Here is a 19,792-nt window from a genome sequence, read left to right as displayed (position 1 = left end):
TGAAAATCCGATGCTGCAGACGCGTTCGGTTTGTTTCTTGCAGTGCCGGAAACGCTCACTAACGATGTTTTCTTGAATGATTCTAATGAGAGACGAAGCTTCCGTTGCCGTAGGAAAAGGACACGTCGGTTTTGTTTCTTGAAGTTATTCACTAACGATGATACTAAGTTGCTTGACGAATCTTGTTGTTTTCTGAAGTCGCTCACTAATGATGATACTAGGTTGCTTGAAGAATCTGCTGCTTTCGTCGTCGTTGACTTCATGATTTATTATTCTGTTTTTTCTTCGTAGGACGTTGTAGAGTTCTTCTGGTCCGCTGGCCACCAATATTAGGGCTTGTGCCTTGTATGATAAGGCGCCTATGAGGTAATATTAGACTAGCGATAATCTATACGCTAAGTCGGTTGGTATTGCACTTCCATCTTCAATGGAGTGTCTGGGGTTTTGTAGATCACTTACGAAGTCGGTATTATCATGGTTCGGTGAGGTTCTTGTAGAAAACACAAGGTATAAAAATAGTATATTCTTCTGAAGTTTTACATGATGAAGATCAGGTATGATCGTACAAGTCTTCTATGACGATAGCTTGATCGCTTCTGCAATGATGATGGCTAATCCTATTCCTTACATGATAAAGCTTAGGTAAAGAGGTAAACAGGTCTTCTAATGACGATAGCTAACTCTCTTCTGCCTGTCTACCATCTCTGTTACAAGTTATGAAGGAACAGACAGTAGTTCGAACATATGAACATACTATCAGATGACACAGTTTCATACGAACACAATCGAATGAGACACGCTACAGATCACGTAGGCCGTTTGAATAATAGGTCGGGGGTAGTTGTCTCAAGCAGGGAGCTTGGACTAATGTTTATAAACAATTGAATGACTACAGGGTGACGGCATGTTATCTTAGCCTACATACTTATTGTATACGTCATCTTTAGCGTCTCTAGTTCTGATCACATTCCTGCAAGCAATCTGGTTGACTCTTTAGTTTTGAGACTTTTATATATATGGACTAACATTCCATATTTTTATTATGTAAACACTTACATATATATATATATCATATCAAGTGTATTCGGCATCGATGGGGTACGTTTTTGCTAGTGACGTACGTAGCATAAATCAGCCGATTACCTAAGCAGTTTGTTCCCTTAGTTTTTTTTTTAGTGTTTCTCTCTCTCTCTCTCTCTCTCTCTCTCTCTCTCTCTCCTTAGTACGAACACTTCCAGGATATCAAGTTTTATCCGTAGTTTGTGACCAATGATTCTGTAACTCCAGTTTGCAACGTAAATCAGACAGTTGAAACATTGCTCCATTATTATTCTACGTAGACCAACGAGAGTATGCAACAACCCGTCAGTGGGCCAGTCACTCTCTCACAGAACATCCCTAAAACGCGTCTCGTAATTATGTGCATCTCATTGATTAAATGTACTCAAATGAGTCAACTTTTTCAGTCAAGTTTTGCAGTGACGGTTAGTTCTTTAGTCCCGCAACGCCTTTTGAGGGTGGAGACAATAGCCCAGTATTGGGCAACGACTTATATAAGAGAAACTGAAATACTAGTTCTGCCTTATTTAATCACTTGTCCGTAACGTCATCTTAGCATCTTAGTTCTTAAATAATCGAGTTTTAAAAAGGAACAACTATGTCTTTTATTATCATTACTTCTGCATCTCTTAATATTATCGATACACTAAGGATAGTGCTAATTGACTTATTTGTTTACGCACACATGCATCTCAACGTCGCTGCAGGGAAACCTGATTCTTTGAGTCGTTGTTAGAGGTATAATTTGTAACGGCACATCATTAGTTTTTTTTTTTCTTTCTCTCGTTTTTTCTTTTTGCTACTATAGTATGATATCTACCGAGCTATTCGTGACCTAACAAAAATAAGGATGCCATTTACCTAACAACCCAATTAAGGTCTATGACATTTACTTCTTCAAACTATGTACAAAACTATTTAGTCAGAAGTGAGGTATTTAACTAATTTGTTTTACCAATACAACCCACCTAAGACCTATGGCAACTACTTCATCAAACTGTATAACAAAACTATTTTGTCAAAAGTGAGGTATTTTTCTAATTTGTATACAAAAAAAAAAAACAAAAAAAAAAAACACTTACGACCCATGGCAATTAATACTTCCTCAAACTGTACAAAGCTAATTTCAGACAAAATCATTCTAAAAAAATTTAGTTGAACGAACTAAGCTCAGACAAAATTTAGCCCATCATGCTTGCCAAAGATTTTTTTTTTTTTTTCAAAATAATCTCAAGTGAAGATGAAGCGGTTTCCTTTTTAAGACAATACAACCTTATTGACCAAGTAGAAGATGTATACCCAGGTCTAAGTGGGTCCTGGGTGTACCTCCTTGTGCCATAAATGCGGAACACCCAAGCAAGAGAACAGAAAGAGGAACAGAACTGCATAATTCCGCCCGATTATTGAGATGCCCCAAAAAGGGTGGTCAAGCAAATCGATCGCCTCGTAAAGGAAGAGTTCTGCAATTTATTGGATTTGATTTTTTTTATATAGTGTATGGTCTTTAATTTTTGTCTACAAACATTTTATCCTTTCTTTCTGTATAAGTTACAAAACAATTTTTAACATCAAATGTTTAAGAAAATGAATGGTATAGATATCATACTATAGTAGAATATGGATGGTATATAATTATCATACTATAGTAATGCGATTGTTTTTTCATTTCTTTTCTGACCTTAAATATTTTCTTTTCCATATTTCCAAATGTAGTGTAAGAGTTTTTTTTCATTATTATTATTATTTTGATTATTATTATTGATTATTATTATTATTATTATTATTATTATTATTATTATTATTATTATTATATTATTATTATTATTATTATTCTTCAAGTCTTTTGGCTAAATGGAAACCTCCCAGTTTTTCTTTTCGTGGTTGTATCTCTACTTTACTTTTGGTCTTTATATCCTTCATTGCAAAAAGGTAAAACATATCACATTTTCCATTTCTACTCCACATATTATACATTCCACGTTTCTTGATGCCCTTTGCTGTCACCTAAACTGTAGTCTGAAAACAATGCCTCGACGGAATTTTATAAAGCTGAATAACTGGCAATAACACTGTTGTTGCTGTGAGAATATGTATGAAAATAATAATCGTAATTTTTATTATTCTGAAGAATGATGATAATCCTATTGTTATACAGAGTATTTAGGATCTCAATGACAATAATAAATTGCTAAGCTTTTGCAGTGTTTAAAAAAAATCCAAACGCGACAGGACCACCGGAACCGGTTTTTGTTAATGTGCATTCACTTCTGTATAACCTCTATTCTGCCAAAACGTATGCTATAGTTCTGGCTTTGGTTTTCTGAAGCAATTTTTATTTGCGTACTTTCGAATAATGGCTGTTGATAACAAAAATGGGGACCTCTTGTTCTACTGGCCAATGTACTCACCCAACCAGCAAGATGGTCAGAGTTATTTATATTGGTGAGGCGAAGCGATTGGTCGTATGCCACAAATTCCCATTGCTGTATGCTTCTGTTGACGTATGGATTGAGCCGTGTAACTGGTGGTTAGTAGACTGTGGCAAAAATGCGCATGGCGCTATAGCAACCTCATCCCAAGCTATTTGGTGAAAAGGCAGAAGGGTATCACCATCTGCAACCGCCCCCCCTCCGCCCCCCCTTCCCAGCTCCCTCACCTTCCATGGAAAAAAAATGGTGCAGATCAAAAAATAAATACAAATGCACCCGCTTTTAATTTGAAGGAAAACAATATAATAGCCTTACGCGATTTCACTGCATTTTGCATGTACTGTCCGCACATAAATATGCATATCATTTGGTTATAGTATATTATAGATATGCATATCATTTGGTACTACTACGTATTAGGGAACCGACATCAACGAGGTCTGTGTTCTGCATCTTATCTCAATTTGAGCAGCTGAGATAATTGGCGGAAGTAGGAACTGAAGAAAAGCTCTGTGGGGTTCGGGATGTAACTAAATACTTATTTTTAAGTTAGTGGTTTCTGTCATGTGATGCTCAAAATCGATAGTAAAGTGATAATCTTTTTATCATTTACTATTTAAGATGGATATAATTTTTCATCCTATTATTAGGTAGGTTACCTCCTCAAAATAATTGTTGATATATATTTAATTCATATGGTTTGATAGTCAATTATTTGTCCATATAAAGAGACGTCGGTCATTTACATTTTTATATTTTTTTATTCAGTTAGTTTTTAATAAATATGAATGTTTGTGATACAAATTTAGATAAATGGTGAATATACATGTATGCATTTATTAAAGTATTGGATGATTTATCTGTTAAAATGTTTGTTTCTTGGCTCACTCATTACTATTTTGTTTCTGTTTTCTTTGCTACCTGATTCGGTGTTTTATTTAGTGTCCTTAAATTCTGAATAAAAGCACAACTATTTTATTTATAAAGGAATTTTTTATTGGTTTTTATGTAAATGCTTACATATATGCTCATGTATAGATGTCATTCATTTTTCAGTTGTTCATATTCTCTGTTCCGGGTTTGCATAATGAAAGAGCGACGAAAATAATTCCTTTTATCTTTTCTAGCACCGATGACCATTGTCTGACGCCAGTTAGACATAGACCATTCAATCAACCTAAAGGGGTCATTTATTCTCTAAGTTTCTAATAGTTTAGGAGTGAATGACAAACGTTAATCATATATGTATGCGTCTGTAATATATGTATCGTTCAGTACTATTCTGAAAATCCACCCAAGTTAGTTATGATAAAACATCAACGCAACTAAATTTTTTTGCGAATAGTTTTCAATACTGATATTGTAGAAAAATATTGTAGAAAACTCTATAATAACGCAAAAAGTAAATAATAAGTGAAAGATACAACAACCACAGTGTACTAGTACAAAGCCATAAAAGCCGTGTAAATTACCGACAGCGTTCATGAAGGTGGTAAAAACTAAGTCGAACAGACTCACTAAAACAAATATCTTTTGCTATTACTACGGAACGAGAAGCTTTTTTTTTTAAGATTTCATTTCCTCTTCCTGGTACCGTTTCTCATATTCTTTTGTTGTGCGCATTAGTTAAGTTAAAGGAAAACCAAATAATGAATTATTTCACTCAAAACAAAATGCTGGATGTTTTCTTGTTTTGAGAAGCAGGTATGCAATAAAGAGGCTTGTTATTCTTGATAAATGCTAGTTTAACCGAAAAATGAAGAGGCCCAGCCTGGTGAACCAGTACGAGGACCTCCAAAATTCAACTTGGCTGGTGGTGTGATGTTGAGTTTCTTTCGTCGTCACGCCCACAGCTCCTCCCCAGTCATGTTTTACGATACATGCTTCCGCGCCTTTGCAGTTTCCTTCTTCGTCTGCCAATGGGTGATGACTGCAGACAACTTCTCACGGCCTTACGGCAACTACGATGATCACGAAGGTAAACGCTTGGCCGTGTGCACTCATACCCTTTGTTGTTTGTTCGAGTTCTGAGCCTGTATCTGTTTTAGACTTTCCGAAGCCAGTTTGCTGCGTTTGCTTTGAATGGGAATCTTATTAAGTTTTAGTGACAATTCATCAACCTTTACAAAAAAACTTTGATGAAGGCAAATTTGATTTTGAAGTAAAATTTTAAATCCATTTGCTCATTTTCATGTTCAGCTGGAGCCTACGCATCATAAATCACGCATTATTTGTAGTTATAGCAGACGCAACCTTATTTTTAGTATCGGTAGCAACAGTAGTATCAGTAATTCTGCAAAATACGTGTCATATATACTCGTAATTTAGCTTTCTTGACCCATACCAGGCAGTTTTCGTCTTGGCCCTTGCTTTGGGAGGGAGTGCCCAGTTGACGGGATTGGGTGCTGATGACCATTTCTATTTTCCTAAATATCCCGAGGGAATTTCTCAGCACCAAGTATCCGAGATCTTCCAGATAGCCCTTCCACAAGCACAGACTCCAGCACGAGCATACCAACCACAAACATACCAAGAGCAGGAATACCACCCTCAAGTACTCCAACCTCCGGTATACCATTACCAAGACCTCGACTATGACTACGATTCGTATGCAAACTCAGGTGGCTTCGGGGCTCATCACAAATCGCCGCTTTCTTACAACGGCATCCGGGTGGCTACCCCCGCCCCCTTCGTGCCCATCGATAACCAGTACCAGGTCGCTGACGACTACGGGCAATACGCCTTCGGGTTCAGTGGTGGCGACAGCGCCAGAACGGAGACTCGCGATGCCTACGGAAATGTCCGAGGGTCCTACAACTACATCGACACCGACGGGAAGCTGCAGACGCAGCACTACGTGGCTGATAAAAATGGCTTTCGCGTGGTCGCCAGTAATATCCCTGAAGGCCCACAGGCTCTGACGGCACAAGACGCCCCTGCGGCTGCCCTGCCCCCCAGCCCCGTGAAGGATACCCCAGAGGTAGCTGCTGCGAAGGCGGCCTTTGCTAAGGCCTATAATGAGGCAGCCCTGGCTGCTGCCGAAGCTCCAGATACGAAATGATTAGATGATTGGACTACAGTAAGTAGTCTAATTAGCTAAGATTATCGTTAACTGGTTGATGCATATTTCGCTTTTCATGATCATTATCTTCATCATTCGTATCATTGCCGTGAATTAATATAATTGTGGAAGTTGCTTCATGCCAAGTATTACTGTTAAGTCTGCAGTTTGACTGCTATTTTTCATACAATCTATACATAACCATGCAGTTCCCACTGCATCAACGTATATTACACATGTTTATACACGTTCAGTATGTACCGTGTGTGTGTGTGTGTGTGTGTTTGAACAAAAAAAAATTATATTGTGGTTTAGAAACGCTGTCTTTGTAAACGTTTTGTTACTTGCCTAATAAAAGGGTCAGAAGATTTTGGTATATCGGTACTATATCAATAAAACACCAGCAGTAAAATTTGTCGTCATTCCCGATTTCCTATGATAAGGATACTAAAAAATCTCCCATGTTTTATTTGTTAATGACATTTGAGAACTTCCATTTGAATCTATATTGAAGTTTGACCAATGTTGTTATTAACAGGAGGAAAACCCCCCATTAAATGACTATCGTTGCTGTTTTTTTCTGGTTGAATATGATGTGATTAATGTGAAGATAATACAGAAGAAAAGGGATGGGATTATACCAGGCAATTAGGATTATATAATCCTTTGTGGAACAGGGGGTTGGGGGAAACAACATTTAGTAGCCTAGATAATCCATTTTTCCTCTAACACTAATGCCTTGTTTACAGCTTACCTGAGACCTGCCATTTTTGCATCTTTGTTTTTAAGAAAACAATTAGGTTTCCAGTGAAAATATCTAAAGTAAAATCTACTTTCATTGTCAAATTTAAATGTATGGCTTTGTTTAGAAAAATTACACTCGCTAATCCCAAGACGTTTGTCAACATGAGAATTCCTCATTCCCCCACCCCACCGATCTTAGAGTATTAAATTTACAGGCTGTAGTTCTAAATGAGTAAGTCCTAGATCTGGTCAAAAGATCAAACTGCAGAAGGCAACTTTATAACCGTCAGAAGAGGATTGCTGAAAATCCCATGGGATCAATGGCTAGAAGATTCGTAAACTGGAGGTCATTTATCTCATGGACATTCTTTTAAAGGTGCGTTTAGATTGGAGTGTTTTTTCCGCGAGTTGCTCTCAGACAGCTGCTCTATGGAATGTAAACAGGCTGTAGAGTACTCTCCGAGATTTTCTCTCTACTCTCGCGAGTGTTTCTCTTCTCTCGCGCACGCTACAGTCTAAACAGTCTAGACAGCACGCTCGTAGAGCTAGGTTGTAGCTCTCCACTCTATTCAGTGAATATTCAGATCTGTGAAAGTTTTCGTTACTCTCGCGAGAGAACATGAGCGGCAAAAAGTGGAATAAAGACCAAACAATTGCATTAATTCAGCAATACGAGAAAGTTCCTGAACTGTGGAATGTGACTTTGCCTGAGTACAGAAACAAAGAGCGGAAAATTAGTAAAATTAAAGAAATAGCTGAGAACTTGGGAATTAGCGAAAAAGAAATTACAAGGAAATGGCACAATCTTCAGAGTCAAATGTGCGCTGAAGCTAGAAAATTGAAGAAGAAAAAAAAGTGATATCCGAGGAATGCCTGACGTCGCAAGAGTCAAGAGGAGAGAAATAGAATGGAAATTAATGTGTTTTTGAGGATGTTGTCCTATGATAGTCATCAGGGTAGTGAAACTCCACTTTTGGAAGGTGTCGTGATCACAACTCTTGGCAGAGAACTGGAAATTAAAATGGTGCTTTCATATCGGTGTTACGATAATAATATCTATCTAGACAAAGATTCTTACCAATTAATCAATCTTGTTGCTTCCATCCACCCAAAGATTCACTATACATCAGCTGATCTTAATGTGTTGTCATTTTAGCAATAGGACTACGGAGAAATATATATATACATACATACATATATATATATATAAATTTTATTACGTCCTACTGCATAGGATTTGGTTCTACACAAAAAACCAATTCATCTTCCATATCGTGGGTAACACTGTAAACTATGTTCTCTCAACCCTCGCTAGTTGTCGACTGGCACTGGCTCCAGTGTAAATAGATGCGCGAGAAATCTTACCCGACTCTCGGACACTCTCTCGCGACACTCCTTCACAGCTCTCGGAGAGAAAAACTTGCTGGTATAGTGTAAACACTCTGTAGAGAAAGTCGCGCGAGAGTAGTCGTCTCTCGGGAGAGTTTAATCTCCAATCTAAACGCACCTTTATAGTGCGTTTACTTTCTAAGATCGCTCTGGTGAGGCCAGTAGAAAAGGCAGAGTTGTCATATCTACGGGTATGTAAGTCCCATTAAATGTGTCCCGCAGATATATTCCTTCTTAGGAGGATTCGCTTTAGACCTTGCGAGTCGAGGGAAAGGGTTTGCTTCTTCCCTGTTAACCTTGTTATTTTATTTTTAATTTTCATTCCCGATTCTAATTAGCTATGCCTTCTTTCTCTTTCTATAATTATAGATGCGCTGAATGGTTTGTTGGGTCCGGTGTTTGGAATTAAAATATAAATTCATAAGTCAATCGATCTATTATGCCCTTAGAAATTACAACCACTCATTCCTTCTTTGCATAACATTTTTATCATAATCATCCAAGTCAGTCACAGGACTCACTTTCTCTTCTTTTTTGAAACACTGGAGATTCCACTATATTTCCCGCCTCTCTTGGTTCTTAAGTCTACGAATAGTCATTTCTGACACTTTTGTTGCTTCAGATGTTCTCTGGATAGCCTTCGAAACATCAGTTACAGGACCTTCATGATGTCTTATAAAATGAAGTATTTCAGGAAATTATAGATTATTTCCTTGGCCTCAGGTGGTGGGTGAAGACGTTTACGGGAGTCACTTGGGCTGGGCTATCCATACTTATCACAGTGGGTGATCGTGTGCGAGTATCCTTTAATGATATTGCCCATGACCTTTTAAATCCTCTTAAGTATCATAGGTCCCCTAAACTCAGATCTGGCATCGCCGGGGAGAAAATATGCCATATCTTCATTTTCATTAATGAAACTGAGGTTTTAACGAAGAATATACGAAATACGATATATTGAAAATATCTGATGCAAACAAGGAACCACACTTCAAGAAATGAAAACTATTTCGATAGACTCCATGAAGCTAATATGATTACCATGACATGAAAATTGGCAAAGTATGCTATCTGTATAACCACACCACAGCGATCCTAGAAAAGTAAACGCCAGATCTGAGTTTAGGGGACCTATGATTTTTTAGAGGATTAAAAAGGTCATGGTCAATATCATTAAAGGATATTCGTTCTCGATCACCCACTGTGAAAAGTATGGACAGCCCAGCCCAAGTGACTCCCGTAAACGTCTTCACCCACCACCTGAGGCCACGGAAATAGTCTATAATTTCCTGAAATACTTAATTTTATAAAAACATCATGAAGGGCCTGTAACTGATGTTTCGAAGGCTATCCAGAGAACATCTGAAGCAACAAAAGTGTCAGAAATGACTATTCGTAGACTTAACAAGGAAGCAAGAGAGGCGGGAAATATAGTGGAAACTCCAATGTTTCAAAAAACAAAAGGGAAAGTGATTCCTGTGACTGACTTGGATGATTTTGATGAAAATGTTTCTAAGGGCATAATAGATCGATTGACTTATGAATTTATGTCTCAAGTCCAAACACCAGAGCCAACAGGCCATTCAGCGTATCTATAATTATAGAAAGAGAAAGAAGGAATAGCTAAATAGAATCGGGAATGAAAAAAAAAAAGTTAACAGGGAAGAAGCAAACCCTTTCCCTCGACTTCCAAGGTCTAAAGCGAATCCTCCTAAGAAGGTTTATATCAGCGGGATGCATTTAATGGGACTTACATACCCGTAGATAAGACACCCCTACCTTTTCTTCCTGTCCTCACCAGAGCAATCTTAGAAAAGTAAACGCACTATAGTGTTAGGGGAAAAATTTATATGGTTGATTATTATCTAGGCTACTAAATGTTGTTTCCCCCAACCCCCTGTTCCACAAAGGATTATATAATACTAACTGCCTGGTATAATCCCATCCCTTTTCTTCTGTATTATCTTCACATTAATCACTACATATTCAACCAGAAGAAAACAGCAACGATAGTCATTTAATGGGGGTTTTCCTCCTGTTAATAACAACAATAGTCAAACTTCAATATAGATTCAAATGGAAGTTCTCAAATGTCATTAACAAATAAAACATGGGAGATTTTTTAGTACCCTTATCATAGGAAATCGGGAATGACGACAAATTTTACTGCTGGTGTTTTATTGATATAGTACCGATATACCAAAATCTTCTGACCCTTTTATTAGGCAAGTAACAAAACGTTTACAAAGACAGCGTTTCTAAACCACAAATGAATTTTTTTTGTTCAAACACACACACACACACACAGTACATACTGAACGTGTATAAACATGTGTAATATACGTTGATGCAGTGGGAACTGCATGGTTATGTATAGATTGTATGAAAAATAGCAGTCAAACTGCAGACTTAACAGTAATACTTGGCATGAAGCAACTTCCACAATTATATTAATTCACGGCAATGATACGAATGATGAAGATAATGATAATGAAAAGCGAAATATGCATCAACCAGTTAACGATAATCTTAGCTAATTAGACTACTTACTGTAGTCCAATCATCTAATCATTTCGTATCTGGAGCTTCGGCAGCAGCCAGGGCTGCCTCATTATAGGCCTTAGCAAAGGCCGCCTTCGCAGCAGCTACCTCTGGGGTATCCTTCACGGGGCTGGGGGGCAGGGCAGCCGCAGGGGCGTCTTGTGCCGTCAGAGCCTGTGGGCCTTCAGGGATATTACTGGCGACCACGCGAAAGCCATTTTTATCAGCCACGTAGTGCTGCGTCTGCAGCTTCCCGTCGGTGTCGATGTGTAAGTGTTTACATAATAAAAATATGGAATGTTAGTCCATATATATAAAAGACTAAAACTAAAGAGGTCAACCAGATTGCTTGCAGGAATGTGATCAGACTAGAGACGCTAAAGATAACATGCCGTCACCTGTAGTCATTCAATTGTTTATAAACTTTAGTCCAAGCTGCCTGCTTGAGACAAACGCCGTGACCTATAGCTCAAGCGGCCTACGTGATCTGTAGCGTGTCTCATTTTGATTGTATGTTCGTATGAAACTATGTCATCTGATTGTATGTTCATATGTTCGAGCTACTATCTGCTTCCTTCATAACTTGTAACAGAGATGTAGAACAGGCAGAACAGAGTTAGCTATCGTCATTAGAAGACCTGTATCTCTTTACCTAAGCTTTATCATGTAGAGAGAACAGAAGTAGCCATCATCATTGGCAGAAGCGATCAAGCTATCGTTATTAGAAGACTTGTACAATCATATCTGATCTTCAGCATGTAAAACTTCAGAAGAATATATATATTTTTATACTTCGTGTTTTCTACAAGAACCTCCTCACCATGAGTTTAACACATCATCGTCATAAACAAGAAGATAATCCCGACTTCGTAAGTGATCTACAAACCCCAAGACACTCCATTGAAGATGGAAGTGCAATACCAACCGACTTAGCGTGAGATTATCGCAAGTCTAACATTACCTCATAGGGCGCCTTATCATACAAGGCACAAGCCCTAATATTGGTGGCAGTGGACCAGAAGAACTCTACAACTTCTCCGAAGAAAAATCAGAATAATGAAAGTATCATATAAGAACTCTTTAACGACGACGAAAGCAAGAGATTCTTCAAGCAACTTAGTATCATCGTTTAGTGAATAACTTCAAGAAACAAACCAACGTGTCCTTTTTCCTACGGAACAAACGCAAGACTTCGGTCTTCTCATTAGAATCATTCAAGAAAACATCGTTAGTGAGCGTTTCCGGCACTTCAAGAAACAAACCGAACGCGTCTGCAGCATCGGATCTTTCAAGGGCTCGAATCATCGAAACAACGCGCACGGGGGAAACTGAAGCCAAACCAGGTCATCCGCTAAATAGAGAAGGAGGACCAAGGCCGTGTGTCGTTATCGGAACACCGTGACTTCCCACAAAAGCAAGCTAAGTACAATTTTTTATTCATTTGGAGTAACTTTGAGTGTTTCCTTTGCAGGTCGAATTTCGTTATTCCTGTGGCTGAAGTTACGAGACATTCTTAATTTTACTTTTTTACAGAAATTATCTACATCATTGAGATTTCGCTACTGCGAGTTTTTTTATCTTTGAGTGTCTGTTTCCAGAAGTTCTACTGAAATATCATAATCATATACTATGTTAATTTTATCATTTTGGGGTGATTATTAATCTTACGTAACAAATTATATTAAACAGTGAATATGCGTTTACGCAGTGGACGTCTGTATTTATACAGATGCATGGATAGGGTCGTTAAGCATCGTAGTGATTAGAAAACACACAAAAAACAAGTGGAACACCCGTACAAATCTATATAAATTAGAGGTAACACTATTTCGGGTCATGACAATAAATGCTCCTTTGCAAAGTCACGATCGCAGTTTTAGCCTTGAGTTTTTTTAGTTATATAAAATATCGAACCTCAATGACTCAACTTGTCTTTAAAAATAGTTGTAGGACCCTCGGACATTTCCGTAGGCATCGCGAGTCTCCGTTCTGGCGCTGTTGCCACCACTGAACCCGAAGGCGTATTGCCCGAAGTCGTCAGCGACCTGGTACTGGTTATCCGGACTGGGCAACTAAAGGGGGGTCGGGGGTAAGCCAGCCCCCAGATGCCGTTGTAAGAAAGCGGTGATGTGTGAAGAGCCCCGAAGCCACCTGAGTTTGCATACGAATCGTAGTCATAGTCGAGGTCTTGGTAATGGTATACCGGAGGTTGGAGTGCTTGAGGATGTAGTACTTGAGGGTGGTATTCCTGCTCTTGGTATGTTTGTGGTTGGTATGCTCGTGCTGGAGCCTGTGCTTGTGGAAGGGCTATCTGGAAGATCTCGGATACTTGGTGCTAAGAAATTCCCTCGGGATATTTAGGAAAATAGAAATGGTCATCAGCACCCAATCCCGTCAACTGGGCACTCCCTCCCAAAGCAAGGGCCAAGACGAAAACTGCCTGGTATGGGTCAAGAAAGCTAAATTACGAGTATATATGACACGTATTTTGCAGAATTACTGATACTACTGTTGCTACCGATACTAAAAATAAGGTTGCGTCTGCTATAACTACAAATAATGCGTGATTTATGATGCGTAGGCTCCAGCTGAACATGAAAATGAGCAAATGGATTTAAAATTTTACTTCAAAATCAAATTTGCCTTCATCAAAGTTTTTTTGTAAAGGTTGATGAATTGTCACTAAAACTTAATAAGATTCCCATTCAAAGCAAACGCAGCAAACTGGCTTCGGAAAGTCTAAAACAGATACAGACTCAGAAACTGGAACAAGTAACAAAGGGTATGAGTGTATACGGCCAAGCGTTTACCTTCGTGATCATCGTAGTTGCCGTAAGGACGTGAGAAGTTGTCTGCAGTCATTCAGGTGTGGCCAAGAGCATTTATACATTAGAGCCTCCCCATAAGTCTTCACCCTTCCCCCTCTAGCACCATTCCTTGCACCCACGGGCAGACGAAGAAGGAAACTGCAAAGGCGCGGAAGCATGTATCGTAAACGTGACTGGGGAGGAGCTGTGGGCGTGACGACGAAAGAAACTCAACATCACACCACCAGCCAAGTGGAATTTTGGAGGACCTCCTATTGGTTTACCAGGCTGGGCCCTTTCATTTTTCGGTTAAAGCTTGCAGTTTTCAAGAATAACGAGATTCTTTATTGAATATCTGCTTCTGAAAACGGAATACATCCAACGTCTAGGCATTTTATTTTGGGTAAAACAATTCATTATTTGGTTTTCCTTTAACTTAACTAATTTGCACAACAAAAGAATATGAGAAACGGTACCAGGAAGAGAAAATGAAATCTTGAAAATTAAAATCATTACAAATAAAAAAAAGCTTCTCGTTCCGTAGTAATAGCAAAAAATATTTGTGTTTTAGTGTCTGTTCGACTTAGTTTTTACCAGCGTCATGAACGCTGCCGGTAATTTACACGGCTTTTATTGCTTTGTACTACACTGTGGTTGTTGCATCTTTCACTTATTATTTACCTTTTCCGTTATTATAGAGTTTTCTACAATATTTTTCTCCAATATCAGTATTGAAAATTATTCGCAAAAAGATTTAGTTGCGTTGATGTTTTATCATAACCAACTTGGGTGGATTTTCAGTATAGTACTGAACGATACATATATTACAGACGCATACATATATGATTAACGTTTGTCATTCCCCCCTAAACTATTAGAAACTTAGAAAATAAATGACCCCTTAAGGTTGATTGAATGTCTGAATGGTCTATGTCTAACTGGCGTTAAACAATGATCACCGGTGCTAGAAAAGACGAAAGAAATTATTATTTTCGTCGCTCTTTCATTATGCAAACCCGGAACAGAGAGTACGAACAACTTAAAAACGAATGACATCTATCTATACATGAGCATATATGTAAGCATTTACATAAAAAAAAACAATGAAAAAATTCCCTTGTAAATACAATAGTTGTACTTTTATTCAGAATTTGAGGACACTAAATAAAACACCGAATCAGGTAGTAAATAAATAGCTTAATAAGTAAACAGAAGCAAAATAGTAATGAGTGAGCCAAGAAACAAACATTTTAACAGATAAATAATCCAATGCTTTAATAAATACATACATGTATATTCACCATTTATCTTAAGAAGACACAGCACCGAATACAAAAGTATCTAAATTTGTAACACAAACATTCATATTTATTAAAAACTAACTGAATTAAATAAATATAAAAATATAAATGACCGACGTCTCTTCATATTGGACAAATAATTGAATATCAAACCATAAAAATTACAAATATATCAACAATTATTTTTAGCAGGTAAACTACCTAATAATAGGATGAAAAATTATATCCATCTTAAATAGTAAATGATAAAAAGATTATCACTTTACTATCTATTTTGAGCATCACATGACAGAAACCACTATACCTAAAAATAAGTATATTTAATTACATCTCAAACCCCACAGAGCTTTTCTTCAGTTCCTACTTCCGCCAATTATCTCAGCCGCTCAAATTGAGATAAAATGCAGAACACAGACCGCATTGATGTCGATTCCCTAATACGTAGTAGTACCAAATGATATGCATATCTGTAATATACTATAACCAAATGATATACATATTTATGTGCGGACAGTACATGCAAAATGCAGTGAACTCTTCACTGGGCTATATATTTCCCTTAAGTTAAAAGCGGGTGTATTTGTGTTTATATTTTTCATCTGCCCCCACCAATTTTTTCCATGAGGGAGCTGGGAAGGGTGGGGCGGAGGAGGGGTTGTTGCAGATGGTGATACCCTTCTGCTTTTTCACCAAATAGTTTGGGATGAGGTTGCATTTCTGCCACAGAATACTAACCACCAGTTACACGGCTCAATCCATACGTCAACAGAGGCATACAGCAATGGGAATTTGTGGCATACGACCAATCGCTTCGCCTCACCAATATAAATAACTCTGACCATCTTGCTGGTTGGGGTGAGTCACATTGGCCAGTAGAAACAAGAGGTCCCATTTTTGTTATCAACACCATTATTCGAAATACGCAAAATTCTTCAGGAACAAGCCAAAATTATAGTGTACGTTTGCGAAGAGAGGTTATACAGAAGTGAAGTGAATGCACATTAACAAAAATCGGTTCCGGTAGTCCCGTCGCGTTTGGATTTTTTTTTAGACACTGCAAAAGCTTAGCAATTTATTATTGGCACTGAGATCCTAAATATTCTGTATAACAAAAGGACTACCATCATTCTTCCAAATGATTTTGTCTGAAATTAGCTTTGTACAGTTTGAGGAAGTACTAATTGCCATGGGTCGTAAGTGGTTTTTTTTTTTTTTGGTTATACAAATTAGAAAAATACCTCACTTTCGACAAAATAGCTTTGTTATACAGTTTGATGAAGTAGTTGCCATAGGTCTTAGGTGGGTTGTATTGGTAAAACAAATTAGTTAAATACCTCACTTCTGACTAAATAGTTATGTACATAATTTGAGGAAGTAATTGCCATAGGCCTTAATTGGGTTGTTTGGTAGATGGCATCCTTATTTTTGTTAGGTCGCGAATAGCTCGGTAGATATCATACTATAGTAGCAAAAAGAAAAAAGAAAGAAAGAAAAAAAAAAAAAAACTAATGATGTGCCGTTACAAAGATTATACCTCTAACAGCGACTCAAAGAATCAGGTTTCCCTGCAGCGACGTTGAGATGCATGTGTGCGTAAACAAAGAAGTCAATTAGCACTATCCTTAGTGTTTCGATAATGTTAAGAGATGCAGAAGTAATGATAATAAAAGACATAGTTGTTCCTTTTTAAAACTCTATTATTTAAGAACAAAGATGCTAAGATGACGTTACGGACAAGTGATTAGATAAGGCAGCACTAGTATTTTAGTTTCTCTTATATAAGTCGTTGCCCAATACTGGGCTATTGTCTCCACCCTTAAAAGGCGTTGCGAGACTATAGAACTAACCGTCACTGCAAAACTTGACTGAAAAAGTTGACTCATTTGAGTACATTTAATTAATGAGATGCACATAATTACGAGACGCGGTTTAGCGATGTTCTGTGTGAGGGACTAACTCGCAGCCCACTGACGGGTTGTTGCATACTCTCGTTGGTCTATGTACAATCATATAAATAATGGAGCAGTGTCTGATTTACGTTACAAACTGGAGTTGCAGAAACATTGGTCAAAACTACAGATAAAACTTGATATCCTGGAAGTGTTCGCACTTAAGAAAAAAATAAAAACTAAAACAAAATATAACTAAAGCCACAAACTGCTTAGGTAGTTGACTGATTTATGCTACAATATACCCCATCGATGCCGAATACACTTGGTATGATAGAAAAATATTCATATGACATTTGATAAACAGTTCGATGCATAAAGAGACATTCGAATTAACCGGGATAAGGGAATACTTAAAGTAGATGACCTAGCTTAATAGTCGGTTCAACTTACATAGTTTGGTCAATTTACTACTTTTCGTTTAAAAACTTAATATATCGATAGAAATGATAAAAAAAAAGACTGACTAAAAACAACTACAAGATAGACGAGTAATTTCTAGATTAATGAGTTAAGGGAAAGTGATGACAAATTTTCTTCACAAAATATAAAAGAAATAAAAAAAAAAAAAAGAGACCCATATCAATGATAACTAAAAAATAGGATACTAAAAATGTTGAAAATGACGAATTAAAATCAGTAACACTACTAATATCTTCGAACTTACCCTGGAAATGATAATATTAATATTAATAATAATAGTAATAATAATCCTATCAACAACAACAAAACAAGTATAAACACTTAAAAAAAGAAGGAAAAAAAAGTGTGTGAGGCGAGGGAGGTTTAAATACCCCATATATACGTATATACCAAGGGCACAACAGCTATATATACGGTGTATCATGCGACCACACCCCTTTACTCACGAGATACAACTTGTTGCACAAAACTGATTGCTTGGGTGTGACCATTACCGCCAGACCACTGTGGCGGATGTGACACCGTGGTTAGCAAAACAGAGTAACGGAATTCCAGGACTGACAAAAAGAAGGTGCGGGGGAGAGGAACACGGCGGAGCAGGTTATTTAAGTTTTAAAAAGTGTGCATGGCATTGGTGCTTTAAAAGAAAGAAAGAAAAAAAACACTGGTGCTTTAAAAGAAAAAAAAAACATGATCTCACTGTTCCTTTCTTATTCAATAATAACTGGTCATTTTACTGGTTTTTATTTATCCATATGTCCATACGCATCCTTGCGTTAAGGTACATACAAGCACACACGAGTGCGATGAAGCTCCCTGGTTTCTTTTTATCCACATGTCCTTTTGCATCCTCACGTTTACACACACACACACACACACACACAAATGCGATGAAGCTTCGCAAAACACAAGCAAAGCGAATAAGTTACCCATGAGAAATATTCTACATTTTGAAACGGTAAAAAAAAATGTATGTACACACATATACATATGTATGCATGTACTTCAAACTTTAACTCATACTCAAATTCCTCGATTTACTACTAAGGAATTTGGCAGTATTAAATCATCGAATAAATTTAGATTAGTAACAAAGGATTTGCTAAAAGAAAAAAAAAAAGAAATAGCGTTCCTGATTTGACTATACATTTCCCACCCATCTCAATATGAGACCAGTAAGACCAATATTATTTTAGGTTATTATCTTAAAACAATTTCATAATATTATTTTGAACTGGCATAAACAGCTGTGGCAGTCTCGCGATAAGACATAGGCGATATTTAATATTATTGTAGTTATCCTTAGTGAACGTTTTCTCTGATCTTTTATCACCCATTTTCTTTAATGTAATTTACGCTAATGTGTAAAATTCAATTCTATACCATACAAACGTGGTTCTTGACGTGTTTGTTAGTAATAAATTGATACTATTGTCATAAAGTCACACGAATCTTCATTCATGACCCGATTATACGGGGTTTGTGGTAAAAAGAATCTTGCATGGGTGCGGAGGGATTTGAACCGGTGGCGGAGGCAAAAGAAGCGTCGGTGGACGTAACCCCGTCCTGTTACATCGAAATGCTTCCACATTCCTTTGTTACGACCTGGAAGCCTTCCTGCACCGCTGACGTCAGCCGAAACTTCCACGTCATTTAATGCGATCTTAGGTCAGGAGTGAGCAACATCGCCCGGCACTTTCTGCCTATGGTCCAAGGAGTTTTCTCAGGATCCATGAGGAACCCGATAGCGGAACGCCCACCGACAACATACCAATGTTGGAGGTCCGAGCAGTACTTACCGTGCTCCTGATGTCTCACCAGTTGTATGTCACACTGAAATAATATACCCTTTTTGAAATCATTCAGACATTTTGGTTCAGAAGATTGAATCTCAATTTTGCTGTTGTATCCACTACCCTTGCTCTTTCATTGTTATTGTGTTGGCCTTAATGAATGTGTTTAGTGCTTTCGACTTTGTCTTATTATTATTTATTATTATTATTATTATTATTATTGATATGCTCTGTTTAAAATGAGTAAATAGTATTGTTAGGAACGATGCTGCAGTTGCATTCTCTAATAATAATAA

At 37.5% G+C, this 19,792-nt stretch overlaps 2 protein-coding genes across 2 annotated transcripts in view; one reads left to right on the top strand and one right to left on the bottom strand.

Moving 5' to 3' along the window:
• The first annotated feature begins 5,334 nt into the window (after window positions 1–5,334).
• Window positions 5,335–6,925, top strand: LOC135213935 (uncharacterized). Its single transcript, XM_064248024.1, has 2 exons — window positions 5,335–5,466; window positions 5,836–6,925. The coding sequence occupies exons 1-2, from the start codon at window positions 5,455–5,457 to the stop codon at window positions 6,547–6,549; spliced, it is 726 nt and encodes a 241-aa protein (XP_064104094.1). The 5' UTR covers window positions 5,335–5,454; the 3' UTR covers window positions 6,550–6,925.
• A 4,016-nt stretch (window positions 6,926–10,941) lies between these two features.
• LOC135213856 (cuticle protein 6-like) overlaps window positions 10,942–19,792 on the bottom strand; it is a 19,204-nt gene continuing 10,353 nt past the window's right edge. Inside the window, exons 2-3 of the mRNA XM_064247956.1 lie at window positions 13,166–13,287; window positions 10,942–11,492 (exon numbers count right to left, since the gene is read on the bottom strand). Coding sequence (XP_064104026.1) covers window positions 11,251–11,492; window positions 13,166–13,287 — 364 coding nt within the window. The 3' untranslated portion in view covers window positions 10,942–11,250. The remainder of the gene's footprint in view (window positions 11,493–13,165; window positions 13,288–19,792) is intronic.

This window comes from Macrobrachium nipponense, chromosome 43, assembly GCF_015104395.2.
Source record: "Macrobrachium nipponense isolate FS-2020 chromosome 43, ASM1510439v2, whole genome shotgun sequence".
Taxonomy (NCBI): Eukaryota; Metazoa; Arthropoda; class Malacostraca; order Decapoda; family Palaemonidae; genus Macrobrachium; species Macrobrachium nipponense.
Note: the sequence above shows the minus strand (reverse complement) of the source record. Positions and strands in the feature narration are given on the sequence as shown.